The sequence below is a fragment of the Colossoma macropomum genome, unplaced genomic scaffold, assembly GCF_904425465.1.
Source record: "Colossoma macropomum unplaced genomic scaffold, Colossoma_macropomum, whole genome shotgun sequence".
Taxonomy (NCBI): domain Eukaryota; kingdom Metazoa; phylum Chordata; class Actinopteri; order Characiformes; family Serrasalmidae; genus Colossoma; species Colossoma macropomum.
In genome coordinates this window covers 31356805-31373454 of record NW_023494805.1, presented here as the reverse complement: position 1 = coordinate 31373454, position 16650 = coordinate 31356805, and the positions used below count along the sequence as shown (strand labels likewise).

The window sequence follows — 16650 nt, the reverse complement described above, 5'->3', positions numbered from 1 at the left end:
CTCAGCCAGGTTGGCCTTGGTGAGATAATTGGCTGGCCATCTAGCAGAATAAAATGAAGTTGCGTCAACAGTCATGTTGGAATGGATTGGAACCCAAAACACAGTGGATTTAATGTTATGGTTTTGAAATGTTAAGCATTTAAAGCAGTTGCATGTGGTTAACCACTGTGTCTGATGTGGGCCTTTAAAGTTCTTAAAAATCCTTATTCTACAGGGCACAAGAAGTTGCACCAGCAGTCATGTGTAGTGGACAATTCAGCATATTGATGAAAGAATCAATTACACTGGTACTTATTCTCCTATGGGGTTCAAATATCAGCATATGTAAAGCAACATGACAGTTAAATTGCTAATTATACTTCAAAACTTACACTTTTGGGCTCCATATCACACAGTGATGTTGAAGTTTGCCCACATTTGCATGCATGACTATGAGATACACCATATGACCAAAAGTATGTGAACACCCCTCCTAAATATTGAGTTCAGGTGTTTCAACCATAGCCATTGCTAACAAGAGTATGAAATCAAGCATATATACAAACATTGGCAGTAGAATGGGTTGAACTGAAGAGCTCGGTAATTTTAAATGTGGCACAATCATAGGATGCCCCTTTTGCCAGGATTCGGTTTGTGAAATTTCTGCCCTGTTAGATCTGCCCCTGTCAACTGTAAGTGCTATTATTGTGAAATGGAAGCATACAGGAGCAACAAAACACAGCCACAAAGCAGTAGACCATGCAAACTCACAGAGAAGGGCTACTAAGTGTTGAAGCATGTAGTGTGTAAAATTCACCTGTCCTCTGTTGCGGCGCTCACTACAGAGTTCCAAACTGCCTCCAGAAGCAACATCAGTAGAATAACTGTATGTCGGGAGTTTTCAAGGCTGAGCAGCTGCACACAAGCCTAAGATCACGAGATCATGAGAAATGCCAAGCGTTGGCTGGAGTGGTGTAAAGCTAAATTTATGCTTCACTATCTGGCAGTCTGGCGCATCTGGGTTTGGTGGACACCAGAATGGGATGTCCAACAAGCTCACATAGGTGTGATCAAGTGTCCACATACTTTTGTCCATGTAGTGTGTTCTGCTGTCTAGACAACTTGTCTGAAAAATGCTCACACATTGATAGTTTAACTCTATTATATATTTTAGACAAAGTGGAAAAAAAATATTAGTGACCAAAAATGAACATTTTTTATGGGTCATTTATTATTATCAAAATAAGATACAAAGCAAGCACTGAACCTTTTCTGGTTCCGCCATCTGTTTATAGTTTGTGGAAAAATGGGTCGACTTTCAGTAGACCAAAAAATTGTGAGTTCAGCTTCTTTTATTATAAGGGTTTAAAATTACATCACCCATCTATTTGACTGGACAGAAGACAGTAACAGCTCTCATATGACACCCACCTTTTGAATGTAGCTTATGAAATATGAAAGTTATGAAGAATATGACGAAGTGCATTTTGGAGCCACTGGTGGTCTCATGGAGTTGAAAAGGTTAACACAAAGTATACACTGATTTATATCACTATATGTAAAATTACCAAATGGTTTAAACAAGCGAGGTCATTGATAAAGTCAGAAAATATTACATTAGCTATATTACATAGATTCATAAGTAGTATTACACATATGACATACATTTTATAAGCTAGCCCAGTGTCGTAGACAGAAATAACATTTCTGAAACACAGCAAAAGTTCTGTATTTTTGTTTGGATCAGTCATCCTGACGATAACAAACATGCTCATTTCCCAAAATCTTGCAGATTTTATCTGCCTAATTCCAATGTCCAGTATATTGGACAGTGAACCCATTAAAATCAATAAAAAACAATATTATCCCCAAAAATCATTGAACATCATCTTCTGTCACTCCTAAATACACATAAGATTCTACTTTTAACAAAATAAACAAGCATCTTGAATGACTGCATTTGTAATACAGATGTCTATTAAACTAATCAGAGCATAATTTATCATACAAATGTCCAGCTTACTGGACGTTCAAACGTAGCTCAAAACGTGTGTATTTCTTTTTTACCTTTCACAAGAGACCCTCTAGAAGGACACAGATACTAAAACATTTCTTTTTCAAATTTTCCGTTCCACCTTAAATGATGCTGCAGTTCAGTCCTGGCGCCCGAGCGCACTGAAGTAGCTGCTGCAGCATTTAAGGTGGAACGGAAAAGTTCAGTAAGAAGCTGGAGAATACGAAGCCGCACGAAAAGAGGAGCGAGATCGAACTGCTCCGGAATGAACACTTGGTTCTTTGAAATATTTTAACACGGTTCCTTTTCAAATCATTCTTACTAAGTTACAGTAATGATATCCGGAGTGCATCACTCCGAGTTTCCCCTCAACTCTCAGTAGGTAAAACAGGCTGATGGTAAGATGTGCTGAAACATTAGTCAGCTGTAGTCATTTGTTAAGCCACCTGATATCGTTTAGTATAATCTAGAACTATTCATCATTTCTCTGTGATCTGTAGCTACTCAAAATTTGGTAAACTACGTTTATGATGGATACATTTCTGCTGTATTCCTTATCACTGGTTTCGGGCGCTGGTTAAAATCAGGTGGAATCGAGGAGTCGACTCCTTAAAACCAACCATCACTGCTTCAGCGTCTCGGCTTGGAATCGAGTCCAAAACTCAAACGCCTGGAATCACAGAATCGACTCTTTGGGATCCACTCCAGTCCCAGTGATTCGCGGTCTCGTGCGTCGCTCTGTGGGAGAAAGTCGTTGGAGCTAACCGTCGTTCGCCCGGACTGTCATTAGCTACGTAGCTAACCTGGGTTAGCAAAAAACAGCGTCAAACCTCACTTTGAAAAGATTGTTAGTCGTGTTACTTAAACAATAATACAAATAGCGCAGATTTATGTTGCTTTGACACCGCAGATATGAACAGCTCGCTGAGTTTATAACTACTTTTTGCCCATCTTGTCTGCTAGCTGGCTAGCTAATTGTTAGCTCCCTTAACGTTGGGATTTTTTTCACAGCGTGTTTTTTGTTGTTTAGCTACAGACTGTCTATAAACTGACCCACGGCTGCTTTCATTTCATTTTGGAAATGGAGTGGTTTCACTGTAATAACTGTTTCTTGAGAAAAGGCAAGAAATTTGTTGTGTCGAGTTGTGGCCACCTGCTTTGTGAGAGCTGCGTCAATCCAAGTGAGTGAGAACGTAGAAACACATCATCTCAGAAAGTGCAGCTAGAAGTAGAGCTGGGCAGCATGACAGCATTCATCGTTATTGCGATAAATGACATCACAGTATGCTTTCCTGAGTATATCATGGATATTGATGGTACTTAGACGAGATCGGGCGTTCTCAGAGTGGTATGGCCGTAAGCTACACTCTATTTGATAGGGTTAGGAGCTCAGCCATCTGGGAGGAGCTCGGAGTAGAGCCACTACTCCTCCGCATTGAGAGAAGCCAGCTGAGGTGGTTCGGGCATCTGATCCGGATGCCCCCTGGACGCCTCCCGGTGGGGGTGTACCAGGCACGGCCTACTGGAATAAGACCCCGGGGTCATCCTAGGACCCGCTGAAGGGATTATATCTCCAAGTTGGCCTGGGAGCGGCTTGGGGTCCCCAGGAATGAGCTGGAGGAAGTTGCGGGGGACAGGGTCATCTGGGATTCTCTGCTCTCCCAACTGCTACCGCGACTCTATCTGGACTAAGCGGTTAATGATGATGATGATAGTACTTAAAAAACACCAACTGCTTGTTTGATTACCAAAAGAGCATAGTTAGACCTGTTTAATTGGATTTAGTGCAGCACAGTGTGTAAAATGTTGAATACAAAAAATTTAGAAGGTATTTCAAAAAATGTGGGCTTACTTTGTCTGTTCTAACTTATCATACATTAGAAAATATACTGTGATTAGCATGGTTTGCAGCTTTAAAGCTGAAATGTCCTCCAAACATAATCACAGGAAAGGTTAAGGTCCAGGAAAATCATGGATAGGCCAGATTGGTATTGTAAAAATCCTCTGGAAGTATTGTTATATGACATTTTGCCTTATGCCCGTCTCTAATTAGAAGCATAAATAAAAGAGGTATGAAAGAAATAAGTTCAGCAAGGTTCAGCTGGAATTTGATATGTGATTGCTTCATGTTTTCTAATGGGTTTTCCTGTCACTTTTAACAGGTCACTGCAGTGTTTGTCGAGCCACCTGCAACTACCTGCCAATATCTGACCAGGTTAGTTGAACAGATCATTGTAAATTTACTGTACGTTTTAGGAGTTAAGGGCTGGACATTGTTGTCCACTAAATATCCTCGCTGGCGTTGTCTAGCGATGTCTAACTCCAAGGATCCAGAAAGCAACCTCAAGGGCCTTTGCCCTTCATTCTTGGCTTTTTTTTCCTTTGAGGTCTATGTAAGACATTTATGTGGTTTATGTATGAAAAACATTCATTTTACATGCCCGTTCTCCAAATTTTCTTTATCCCCTATTATTAAAAAGGCTGTTTTTGTTACTGTGCCTAAGACTGATATATGTGATTGAGCTCTGTTGTGACTGGCTTTAATGGCTGGAGCTATAGCTTCAGTGGCTGGAGCTAAACTATAGGCCCAATCCTCAATTTTCCTGAAAACCCGGTGGTGGCTGTCATGATACTTTGCTGTGTCTGTTTGCTAGTTTTCTATTTCCAGTTAAGATGCAATTCCTAAAGTGCTGGAGAATTTATAGTGAGAACAATTAAACTGGTTCTGTTACAGACTACATGATTCAAACATGAGTTCGGGCTTGACGTGCTGTTGTCAGTGCCACAACAACTCAAAAAAGGTTAAATTGTTTTTGAAAAGTGTGTGCTGTGAACACCAGCAGATTCGTAAACACCGTTTGTGTGATTCGCCCTATGCGTTCTGTTCCAATCCAAGGAAGAAGGAAAGAAAACTGACAAAGCTAACAGCTTTAAAACAGAAATATCCTCGAAAGATAATCACAGCAAAGGTTGAAGTCCAGGAAAATTGTGGATAGACGAGATTGGTCTGTCTGAAGACTGCAGACCGGTGGAAGTGTCCTTGAGTGTAGCTGTTTTTTTTTAACCCAAATATGGAGGCAAAAGACACGCCCATCAAAGGTTTTATAGATATTACTTAAGTGGCATTAAAAAGTCAGTAATGAAGTGTCAAAAATATTGTTTTCTCATCCTTAATTAAGTTATTGTTTTCTGAAGTTTGTCTCACGGGTTCATGTCGAACAAATGGCTTTCTCATCCTCAGAACGTTTTCTCACATTTGGCTTGCCAATTTTTTACTAATGCTATCTGGCTAATTGATGTATGCCATGCTTAATTCTAAGCTAACTAATTTGGGAAAAAAATGAACTGTAATTTCTTTGTAATCTATATTCCTTTTCCCAATCCATAAACTGTATATTCATTATACATATTCATGTATATTTTTTAGTTCTTTTGTTTTGAACTATTATTAGTATTAAACCACTTAAACTCTATTACAAACTTGTTTTATAAAATTGCTTCAGTTAAATCATCAAAAACATACATAAAACTTTTAAATGCACAATTTTAAAATGCTGGGTTTATCAGAGTATTGATATTATTCACATTACAAAAAAGGAAAGTAAGTAAATTAGGTGACAGGAGGTCTATGAGTACATCTTTTTTTGCTCACCAATGTACTGTAACACTTTACATGATATTATAAAAATTAACCAGGCAGAAACAACATTTTGAAGAAGGAAAATAACTTTTTATTTAGTTTAAATGTTGCTTTTAAAACAGAAAAAACATATAAATTACATTACAGTTGCAGTTAACAGGCAGGTCCTGGATACCATGTATAGTTCATGTGGAACAGAATGTTATCATGGATGTAATGCTCATTATCTGTGAGTACTGCTTAACATTTTGTTTGGAGTGGTATTTTAAAAGCAGATAACAGTGGGCAAATGTGATTTAACATGAGATAATGTAGTTTACTAGAAGATGATTGAGTGATTGGGTCTGTTTTCAATGCTTCACGTTTAACTTAATTCATGAAGGTGAGCAAAAAGTCAGCCACACTTAAAGGAGACTGTATCATAGACAACCAAATTTTCTTTGCTTTCATAAAATAAAAGTGGAATGTTCTTCATAAACATTAACATTTCAAAATGTGCAATTTAGTCCCTGTTTCCAAACAGTCCAAATATGGCAACTACTAGCCAAAGTGAGAAAAAAACTGTGTAATTGTAAATGATAAAGACAGGTTGGACAGTTGTCATGTAAAAATGAATTATGACTTTTACTACTTAGAAAATAACCACACAAACTTAATAAGTAGACTTCAAGGGAAAATAAAATGCAAACAAAAATGTAGAATATTGGCCACGTCACCAATAATAACTAATGTCTTAGTACATTTTCTATATAGGATCTATTCATTATACATATTTCCAGCCTGTAGCCAGCAGCTGACAATCTTAAATCTGTTCTCTGGTATCAGAAAACATACAAGGAACTTGATGCTGTAACACTGTTGTCTGACAGCATTATTTAGCAGTAAATCCTTCAGTTCTTGCTTTCTGCTTGCAAAACCAGTCAGATTATTTAGAATTTAGCATAATTTGCTGTGTTTATTTAATAATCTTTTAATTGTTGCATTAGTGAGATCGTTAAACAAACATTTTGTTTACAACCCTTTATAATTCCTGTAAATAAATTTTCTATCAAATATTATCTAAAACTTTTTTTTTTGGGGGGGGGCCCTGTTGTGGTACTGCTAGGGTGCCATTGGTAGACTACCTGTCTGTCTATCTATCATTTATTCATTCATTTATTGCAACATTTAATTACAATATATAGTCATTTAACCAAATATTGTTGCGATAATTATTTAGAATATGTTAAATTAACAGTAAATAGACTAATTGTGCATTAAAATGTGCAGAAGTGTGTTCTCTCTAAAGAATGTGTTAACTTGTTTTCAGTTAGAAAATCAGCAAAGCATGTAATTTGTCCAGGGACCCCCAAACTTAAGCACAGAACTATTCCAAACTATTATGTTGATTTTTTTCTTTGTAATTTACTGTAAAACATTTCTCTTTTTGATTGTACTGAATTAATCTATCTATTTTCTGTGTAAAGACATAGTGGAGTAAAGGTGTGATGAGAAGAGAATGACGTCACACCCTTTTTGTGTGTGTTGTAATCTTAGCTTCTCTGTTTTTTGTTTTCACAGCCGGTTCGGCCACGCCACGTTTTGTTGGCCTTCCCAACGTTTTGTTGGCCCTCCCCATGTTTTGTTTTGCCCTCCCCAGGTAGTGACCGCCCACACAGCATTGTGCGTGCACCACTTAAGGTGGGACAGAAAAAAATTTAGAAAGAAACTAAGACCCCAGAATGTAGTTTTAACTGCTGCTTCTTTTAGGGTGGAGCGAGAAAATTTGAATAAGAAACTGTGGAGTCGGAATGTAGTCTAGTCTTTTAAGGTGACCTATTGGCTTTGTGAAACAGCAAGAATAAGTTAATGTTTGTGACAGCAACTGATTAGCTTTGCAGCAGCAATTGTAGCAACAGTTTGCTAAAACACAACCTGGCTAACGTTAGTAGCATTACTTGCTGTGTTGTTGTTCACTCTAATGTTATATCATGGTATTTGTACAACGTTTGCAAAAGGGTTTATGGCCACAAAGATCTAAAAAAGCGTTGTACGCCTCAGCAATGCGTGTCCATGAATTTGGAGGCGGAGCCTCGGAGGGAGGGGTGTATTTGTTTTGCTGTTGAGTTGAAATGCCAACAATCTTTCTCCAGAACCGTATAGTGCGCCTTTAACCATTTGTGCAGCGTTAACTTGTAGGGACATTTCAGTGATTACTTAAGACACAACCCTCACCTTCCTCAAGGCACCTCATTCATACCTCATTTAGTTTTTCAGAATAGTAAAGCATTTCCAACTCATAAAGTATAAGTTACGTGATACTTTAATCTGTGACAAAGAATTATTCTGAAGATGTTGCTTTTAAGTTCTCTTAATGTGACTGACTTTGACTTTGATATTTTTCCTTGGAGTCTGACCAACAAACCCTGAGAGTATTCACAGCCGTGACAGAACCATCTGCTGAGAAAAACGCATTTGATGATTTTTTAAATTGTTATTTGAATTCTGTTCTCTTTCCCTCTGCATCTTCTGTGTTGTCCTTGGTAAAGATGAAACCTCAGGAACAGATGTTCTTCAGAGACCCTGTGAACCTCATTCAGACACGTCTGGAACATATTGCACAGGTCTTAATCTCAATATTTTGGTCTGCCGTAAAAAAAGAAATATGCTGATCAATATTCTGTTTGTTAAAATATTGAAAGTGTCTGCAAACCATTCTTAATGCATTGAAATTGTTTACTTACTGCTTTAAACATGTAATCTGAGCTGGATTTTCATCAGATTAAACCATAACAGTCTTCACTGTATCCTTCAAATACATAAATTTTCACTTTAACCTTCACCTACACACTTAAAAAGATGGTTCTTTAAGGATAGTATTGAAAATTGTTCTGTATAGAACCATGAACACTCAAAGAACCACTTGCATAATTAAAGGGTTTTTTGCATCGTTACATGTTTCTTCAGAAGCAAATGTTCCTTCATAACCATCTACATCACATTCTCAATCAATCTGAGGAACCATTTAAAGATGCAAAAAAAACCTTTAATCACTCTAACTTACATAACAGTCTTAGCTCTACACAACATTCTTCACTCTAACCTACACAATGGTCTTCACTCCACACAACGGTCTTCACTCTAATCTACACAACAGTCTTCACTCCACACAACGGTCTTCACTCTAATCTACACAACAATCTCCACTCTAACCTACCCAACAGTCTTCACTCTCACCTTCATCTACACAACAGTCTTCACTCTAACATGTCCATACTAACTGTTTTTAAATGGACTATATTTGTGCATAACCATTTGTCTTCAAAAGTAACAACTACCATTACATAAGTTACTGCATCAACTACTTTTAAATACTTTATATAGTCATATGCAAACCCCCAGTAGAATTACTGTGTTTTGCTGATTTTCTTTTTGGACATAAGTTACCGTTTATTTCAGTGCCACAGTTATTTGGCAGAGATTTCTTTAAGACATGCCCTCAGTTGAGTCAGCACATAAGCAAAGATTTAGTAGACATTGCACATTATTTCATTTCAACTTTGAGATATTTTCATTTCAGATTGCATCATTTCAGAAAAAGCAGAAAGACAGGATCATAGCCTTCCACAAACACAAATTAGCAGAGATGGAAAGAAGGCTGAAGGAAATCAGCGAGCAATGCTACAGGTGCAGTAACTTATTCAAGTACTATTTTTTTCTATGGCGATAAATGTAGGCTTTGTTGGGTAAGAACATGGGTCACCTTTTTGAAAGAAATGAAACGGTACAGTGAGATAAAGTCAAAATAAACTATACACATTTATAAGAAATATAGGCTAATGATTAGTAGTTATTATGGTTATGCTCTGTTGGTCCCTAAAAGGGATATGCTACCTGTCCAAGAGTTTGTAGACACCTGCTTATCCAATGTATCTTCAGAAATCAAGGGTATTAATGGCAAGCCATTGCCCCAGAATGCTCCAGAGCTGCTCCAGACTAGCTCCAGAGCACCCCATTCTGTTGGCAATGCGTTTCTAGGACAATTATACAATGAGACAGTAGAGGCAGCATACAAAACCAGAACATACAAAACCATGATTACAGTAATTAAAATGCTTGTCAGTTTATCACCAAATAATAAAGTAATGTATATTTTCACTTTCAAAGACAAGTCAGGCCTGTATAACAAAGTTCTCAAAGATTGGCGGCAGAGTATCTCATCTGTCTTATATGAATATTATACCACATTCTGCAAATCAAGAATAATCTAGTTAATAGATATTTAAGTAGTTCAGATCATGCCTTCAGAGTATGTTCGTAATGTGAGAAGAGACTGTAGGAGGGGGTGAACTCTAAGAACTTAGACTGGGAGTTCTGAAGCCCAGCTTAATGAACAGAGGTAGGAGAGATAGGACTGAGCAGCAGGGAGGAGATGGGGCGGTGATGGGGTGTGAATCCTGTATATGTACCCTAATTTATCGGTGTTAAGTAATCAAATCTAGTCAGCATATGATTTCACGTACATTTTATATAGATGCCATGCTAATTTGGCCCGTGAATGATGAGTGAGTAATGTCAGTTTCTGATCTTTACACTTTTTCATTCTCAAATTTGCTGTGTTAATATTATTAGCCTTGAGTCAGCCCTGTTTATTTCCAAGCTGAGAATATGGCCCAGACATTAGTCCTGCAAGACAAGTAACAATAACTTACATGCATTAAACACAGCCTTGGGCGCACCTCATTTTTACACAATGACTTGCAGAAACACAACACAAACATACATTTATATTGAATATAATTTGATAAGACAATGAAAAGGTTAAATTACAGTGCAGACATTAAATCTGTTAAAAGTACAAAACACATGCAGCACAGTACTGTGCAAATGTTAGAGGCCACTCTTAATTTATTTAAATTTCAGTCAAAAGGGCCATTATGCACAAGTTATTCATTTTTATCAGATTTTTTTTTAAAGGAAGGGGATAGTCAAAGGAAAATGAGTGAAAAAGCTAAAGTCTCCAAAACTGGAGTTAAAGATTAAAGCAACAATATGTAAGATGATGAATTCATACTCTACAGGTACAGGTACAAAGTGGTATTATGAGACAGGATGAGCCTGGGCTAGCTGGTTAGCATACTATCTTCAGTAGAGATTGCTACAACACGATACACAGATGTCTTTGATATTCTGTTCACATTCTTTAATGTTATTTAAATTATTTCAACTGAACATCTTAGAAATTGCACATTTTAATGGGACTCCACCAAAATTTTAGACCACCAAAACTTTCACCAAACAGTACAGTACTGTTCATCCTTCCATTGTAAGTGGACAACTCAATGTTATGAGTCTGAAAGGATGTGTAGCTATAATTAAGCCCTTTCTGAGAAAAGGAAATATACAGAATACATAAAAATAAAATTTGCAAATCAAACCAAGATGATGGTGCTCTCAGAACAGTGTACTGCCCATCCTATAGCTATCTAGTGTTTGGAAGCAGATAATGCAGTCTAATTCTAAGACTGAACTTTGGAGGTGTGGGAAAATATCTCTGCAGATGTCTTTGAAAAACTGAAAGCAAATCTCCTGAAAAGAATGGAAGCTGTAACAAAGGTGAACACCCTAATTACTTAAAACTATGTTAAATGTAGTTGAGGCTGGAAATGATATAAATTAAATGTGGTTTTTAACCTTTGCACAGTACTATATGTAAGCAATCATAGCAGGACAAGCCTAATCACCTGTGAAGTCCCATTTTAATGCCAGAGTAAAACTGTCCTTTCTATTTTGACCCATTTCAGTCTTTTTCTGTGCTTGTCATTCTGTTTAGGCAGGTGTCAGAACTCAAAAAAGAAAACACAGAACTTAAGAAGCCTCTTTCCCAGTGGAAGGTGAGACAGTTCTGTTTGTTTGTGTACATGTATACACCGACCAGCCACTTTATTATGTACACCTTCTTGTATCAACACACGCTGTCCATTTCATCAGCTCCGCTTTTCATATAGGTGCACTTTGTAGTTCTACAAGTAGAAACTATAGTCTGTTTCTAATCTCTTTCTCCTCTGCATATTTTGTTAGCCCAATTTTACACTGTTCTTCAATGGTCAGGACCCCCACAGGACCAACATAGAGCAGGTATTATTTGGATGTTAGATCATTCTTAGCACTGCAGTAACACTGATGTGGTGGTGGTGGCGTGTTAGTGTGTGTTGCGCTGGTCTGAGTGGATCAGACACAGCAGTGCTGCTGGAGTTTTTAAACACCTCAGTGTTACTACTGTACTGAGAAATATCCAGCCTATCCTGCCCCATCTACAAGGTGGACCAACAAGGTAGGCGTGTCTAATAGGGTGGACAGTGAGTGGACACATTGATTAAAAACTCCAGCAGCACTGCTGTGTCTGATCCACTCATACCAGCGCAACACACACTAACATGCCACCACCACGTCAGTGTCACTGCAGTGCTGAGAATGATCCACCACACAAATAATACCTGCTCTGTGGTGGTCCTGTGGGGGTCCTGACTATTTGACACAGGCTAAAGAGGGCTGACAAATTATGCAGAGAAACAGATGGACCACAGTCTGTAATTGTAGAACTACAAAGTGCACCTGTAACGTAAGTGGACCTGATATAATATATCAAGATAGATATAAGGCAGGTGTACGGATGACAGAGCCCCAGTGCGCAAAGCATGGTCCAAAAAGATATTATAGCTACACATTGCCCTTTTAGATTACTGTATTGATTAGACAGACTTAATTGTCAAGTCAATTCTTTTCCGATTAAATAGATTATATATATCGCTGTTGTCGGAAGAAAACCTTGTATCTCCAAAATGATAACTTTACAGGAAAAGGAAAAAACCGCCTTTACTTTTAAATGTAAATCAAAGGAACCAGGCTTTTTTCCAAGTCATTTTGGGCTGTTTTCTTTTGGTCCGTTCATCATGAAATTTACACATAATGTAAAGGGCAACAGGCATTTTCAAATTATGTCAAAAACTGAAAAATGACAAAAATGAGATAAAAGGTTTTCTTCTGACAGCAGCAATATATATATATAATTTATATACAATAATAAAACTAATAAAGTTTATCTTGATTTCCTGTTTGAAATCTTTAAAATAGTAGCTTTAAAAGTATTCAACTCATTGAAAGCCTTTTTCCTCAAATGTCATGCAGCATAACCAACAACAAGGGACTTCTGACATGCTTTTAAGAAAGAGTGGGCAGGCTATTGTCATGTACAATTGTCTGTCATGTACACAGTGAAACAGTAAGTAGTAACAGAGTGAAGATACCTAACTACAATATGAATTTGTGGCAGTTATGGTCAACAAAGCAAGATACCATGTTTTTACCCGTAGGTTACTTGCTTGTAAGTTAGCTATCCTTAGGTGTACGTGAGGTAAAGAAAAAGGGAAAACAGTATTGTTAGCCAGCTGATGAGTCTATTTTAAATAACTATTTTAATAAAACTCCACAGTAAGGAAAGCGTGATGGACCGACAAAGATATAACATTGCTGACGGCTCTTTGTACTCTTTGCTTTTATATCTTGTCAGTAGTTCGAAACAGTAACATCAGAGGCAACCATAGGTTGTTGTAAATAAAAAGTACTGTAAAGGGATCCATATCTAATGCAAAAAATAAAAAAGACAGGTCTACTGCATGCTAGCTTGATCAAATAGGCATGTTTTTTAATTGATTTTGTACTCTGCTATTTGAAAACATTCTGACATTTTGGTGCCATTTTTAAAGGTCCATAAACACCCCTACAAAGGGCTTAGCCCCCTGTCCAAGAATATCTAGTGACTCCCTTGTTAATATACAGTCACAATTCATTTGCTGAAACACTGACTACTAGATTAATGTGATATAATTTACAGAATACTAACTGGTTGCTTTATTATGGTGAAAGTATTTGTTTAAAGATGTCCATTTTACTTGTCTCTCTTCCCATAGACATCCCCTGGGAAATTTCAAGCTACTGGGTAAGCAACCTTTTAAAACTTTTGTTTTTGCAGCCTTAATGCATATAATACAGGATGCTCTCATTAGATTAGTAGGTGTCTCATACTGATTGATGCTGTTTAATTAAGGAGCCTCATAACCACCTTTTATTTTCTATTATTATGTGGTCAATCCTCCTCCTGTATGTAGAGGCATTCCGAGGATGACGCTACCAGTGGCTGTTACATCCCCAGGTAGTCACAGACAAAATGGCCATGCATTGTTTTGACCAAATAAATGAAACAGAATATGGAAGAAACAGTAATATTACTCATGTTCCTCACTGTGTTTTCTTCTACAGTCACCCCTCGTTCCAGAACTGAAAGGTAGATCATTTAATTAACCAAGCTGTGCTCTATTTAATTATCCAAACTAAGCAATGCTAAACCAGACCATTATCATTGTATGTCTTGTTTATTTAGCAGCCACCTAAGCTCTGGAGATACAATGGAGAGGTTTCGGCACTCAAGACCCACCATGGCGGTGTGTTTCTAAATCTCCCTTTTCAGAACATTCCCAACTAGTAAAGGGACACTCTGGCCAAAATGAAAAATGCAGTCATTGCTTCATCTGTTATAAACATGCCTGCTCGCCATCTACAGTGGTGTGACAGTAGTCTCTAGAGCAGAGATTTTTTGGCACATACTTCAAAACAGGTTGTTTGAAATGTTTTTCCCTGCTCTCTGGTTAATGCAAAAGAAAGCCAAATAGCGAATGTCACTGCAAGGACATTGAATATCACAGCCGTGACCAAAACAGATCTGTGTATTTTAGAATGTCTTTTTTCTCATAGTGTCTGAAATTGTAAAATGTAATTTCAGAGTAATTTACAGGGCACTACAACCTCTCACAGTGCATTTGTAATTTCTGAATATATACCAAAGTGCATTGCATCTCTTGTTACTAAGCAAAGGACACAACATTAACAGTAACCACTGAGCCTAAAAAGACTTTATTTCAATCTCTGGTAAAAAAAAAAACAAAACAGAAATAAATAAAAATACAGATAAAAAAAAAAAACAGCAAAACAAAAACCCTAATGTGTTTACGGCCCTCTGCTTATATAACAAAATAGCAGCAGTTGTAGTTTACTGCAATCATGAGCCAAGAATTAAATGTAGTCTAACCAATTTTTGTATTTTTTCCTTGTTTTCTTTCCCTAATGTTTGTTTACATGACTGGTTAATACTGATGCAGGCTGATGGGAAAAGGATGGGATGGGTTTTTTTTTTTACATTTATACATTTCACTGCTATTTAATAAAGTATAATAATACTATATAACACTACATAACATGACACTAAATAATGATAAAATAGTTCACCCTGTAGCTAATGATGGAATACGGATCCATTTTAGCCACAGCCCATGTCTTTATTTGTTAGCCTCCACATCAGTAGCTACGCTCGTGATCAGGGTTTCTTTATCATAGTGTGACGCAATTCCCAATGGTTGTGTCGCGTTTGCATAATGCATACCAGATATAACAGTGAAAGAACAGTGATGGATGGAAACATAAAAAGGATACTCAGTCCAATGAGGATGAGGGATGCAATGATGTCTTACAGAATAGTACATAAAATAATAATATGTTCCATGTTAGTTTTAGGCCAAAATGCTTCTTTAACTTTTTTTATATACTTAATTCATATGTTTTAATCAACTCTGTAAGTTGTTGATCTGTGGATTTTTTCATGAATTTTTTTCTTATGTGACAGACACCACCAGATTCAGCCACCCCTGTATCCTCACTGAGTTCAGTGCATGAGCATGGATTTAGTGAGTAATGATTACTTTTGAAAGGCAGCAGCTTACCTACAGAGACATTTTGACACATAAACCCACATTTCACTTTTACTGTAGAACTTCCAAATATAAGAAGCAAAAGAGAGTTTGTCCATGAAGTTTAGGTCTCCAATACAGCAGCACAGGCCACCTTAATTTTTGCTCACAATGATGACCTAATAAATTAGAGAATAGAACCTATATTCAGCCCAATTATTAATATATCTTTTGCTTTTAGTAGAATTCGCCAGTTAAGGCCTAAACTGGTGAAGTAAAGCACATGTTGGGCAAAATGTCTGACATCATTTAAGTAAATAACGATAATGTTTTTGGCTTATATATAGGATGTAATATTGTACTCCTCTTGTTTTTAGGGACACCCAGCTCTGCTAACACACCCTTGAGGTACATTCATTATTCAGTATTGTTGAACATAATATATAAACCTTCAAATTCAAGTTTAATACAATCCTAAATAAAGTTCTTTAATTTTCTTTGTCCATTGCTTTAGGTCAGACCACATAACCCCAAACATTTTCCAGTTCCAGCTTTTGCCAAGGCCAACACTTCAGTCACCACGGCCATGGAATTTATAAGTGTTCAGGTATCTAAGCAAGACATGTAATAATCAACCTTGGTGGTTTGATTGACATCTTTGTATGTTTGTATCCGATATGTAGACTTACATGTTTGGTTCCTAGACTGTAACATCAAATAAAAGCTATTGGTAGTTACATAGCAATCTATGTCGTTGGTTACAAAAATATTTTTTTATCTGCCTGTAAATAAATTTACAACGTTCAAAACATTTATGTTATGGGTTAAAATTGACCCTTTTGTTACAATTGAGAATTTTATCTTGAGGGCACTGAGGTCATTCTGATTATTTTGAGGTGCCATTCTAAGCAGAGTTTCAGAAGGGGGGTGAGAACCATGCTATTTGCGCATTTTTTGACATGAATGCCTACATTTCAGAATTTTGGCATACATCTGTGTCCTCATCCTAGGATAATTCCTCATGCTCTGAATTAATTTGAACATTTTTCTCATTAAACACTGAACGGATGGTGAGAATGTGAGTTTATAGGAGGGTAAGGAGGGGTTCAGGTATGTTCTTCCCCCAAACTTTAGTTATTACAGAACTACATTTAGTTCCTGTAGACTGTGTGTGTGTGTAAATGCACTTGGATGGAAGGCAAACATGAAGTGTGTGTGCGTGTGTGTGAGAGAGCGAG

The 16650-nt window shown here is 37.2% G+C and overlaps 1 protein-coding gene across 1 annotated transcript; it reads left to right on the top strand.

The window, feature by feature from the left end:
- Positions 1-3074: 3074 nt before the first annotated feature.
- Positions 3075-16011, top strand: LOC118826625 (RING finger protein 212B-like). The gene is made up of 12 exons (XM_036597649.1): positions 3075-3174; positions 4156-4208; positions 8162-8236; positions 9193-9299; positions 11446-11506; positions 13583-13605; positions 13760-13824; positions 13932-13956; positions 14053-14113; positions 15349-15409; positions 15790-15820; positions 15927-16011. Exons 1-12 carry the CDS (start codon positions 3075-3077, stop codon positions 16009-16011), a joined length of 747 nt encoding a protein of 248 aa, XP_036453542.1.
- The last annotated feature ends 639 nt before the right edge of the window (positions 16012-16650 follow it).

Coding starts and splice junctions, on each gene's coding strand:
- LOC118826625 (XM_036597649.1), top strand. CDS start 3,075: ATGGAGTGGTTTCACTGTAATAACTGTTTCTTGAGAAAAGGCAAGAAA. Junction 8,237..9,192: donor GTCTGGAACATATTGCACAG/GTCTTAATCTCA, acceptor TTTTCATTTCAG/ATTGCATCATTTCAGAAAAA. Junction 14,114..15,348: donor ACTCAAGACCCACCATGGCG/GTGTGTTTCTAA, acceptor CTTATGTGACAG/ACACCACCAGATTCAGCCAC.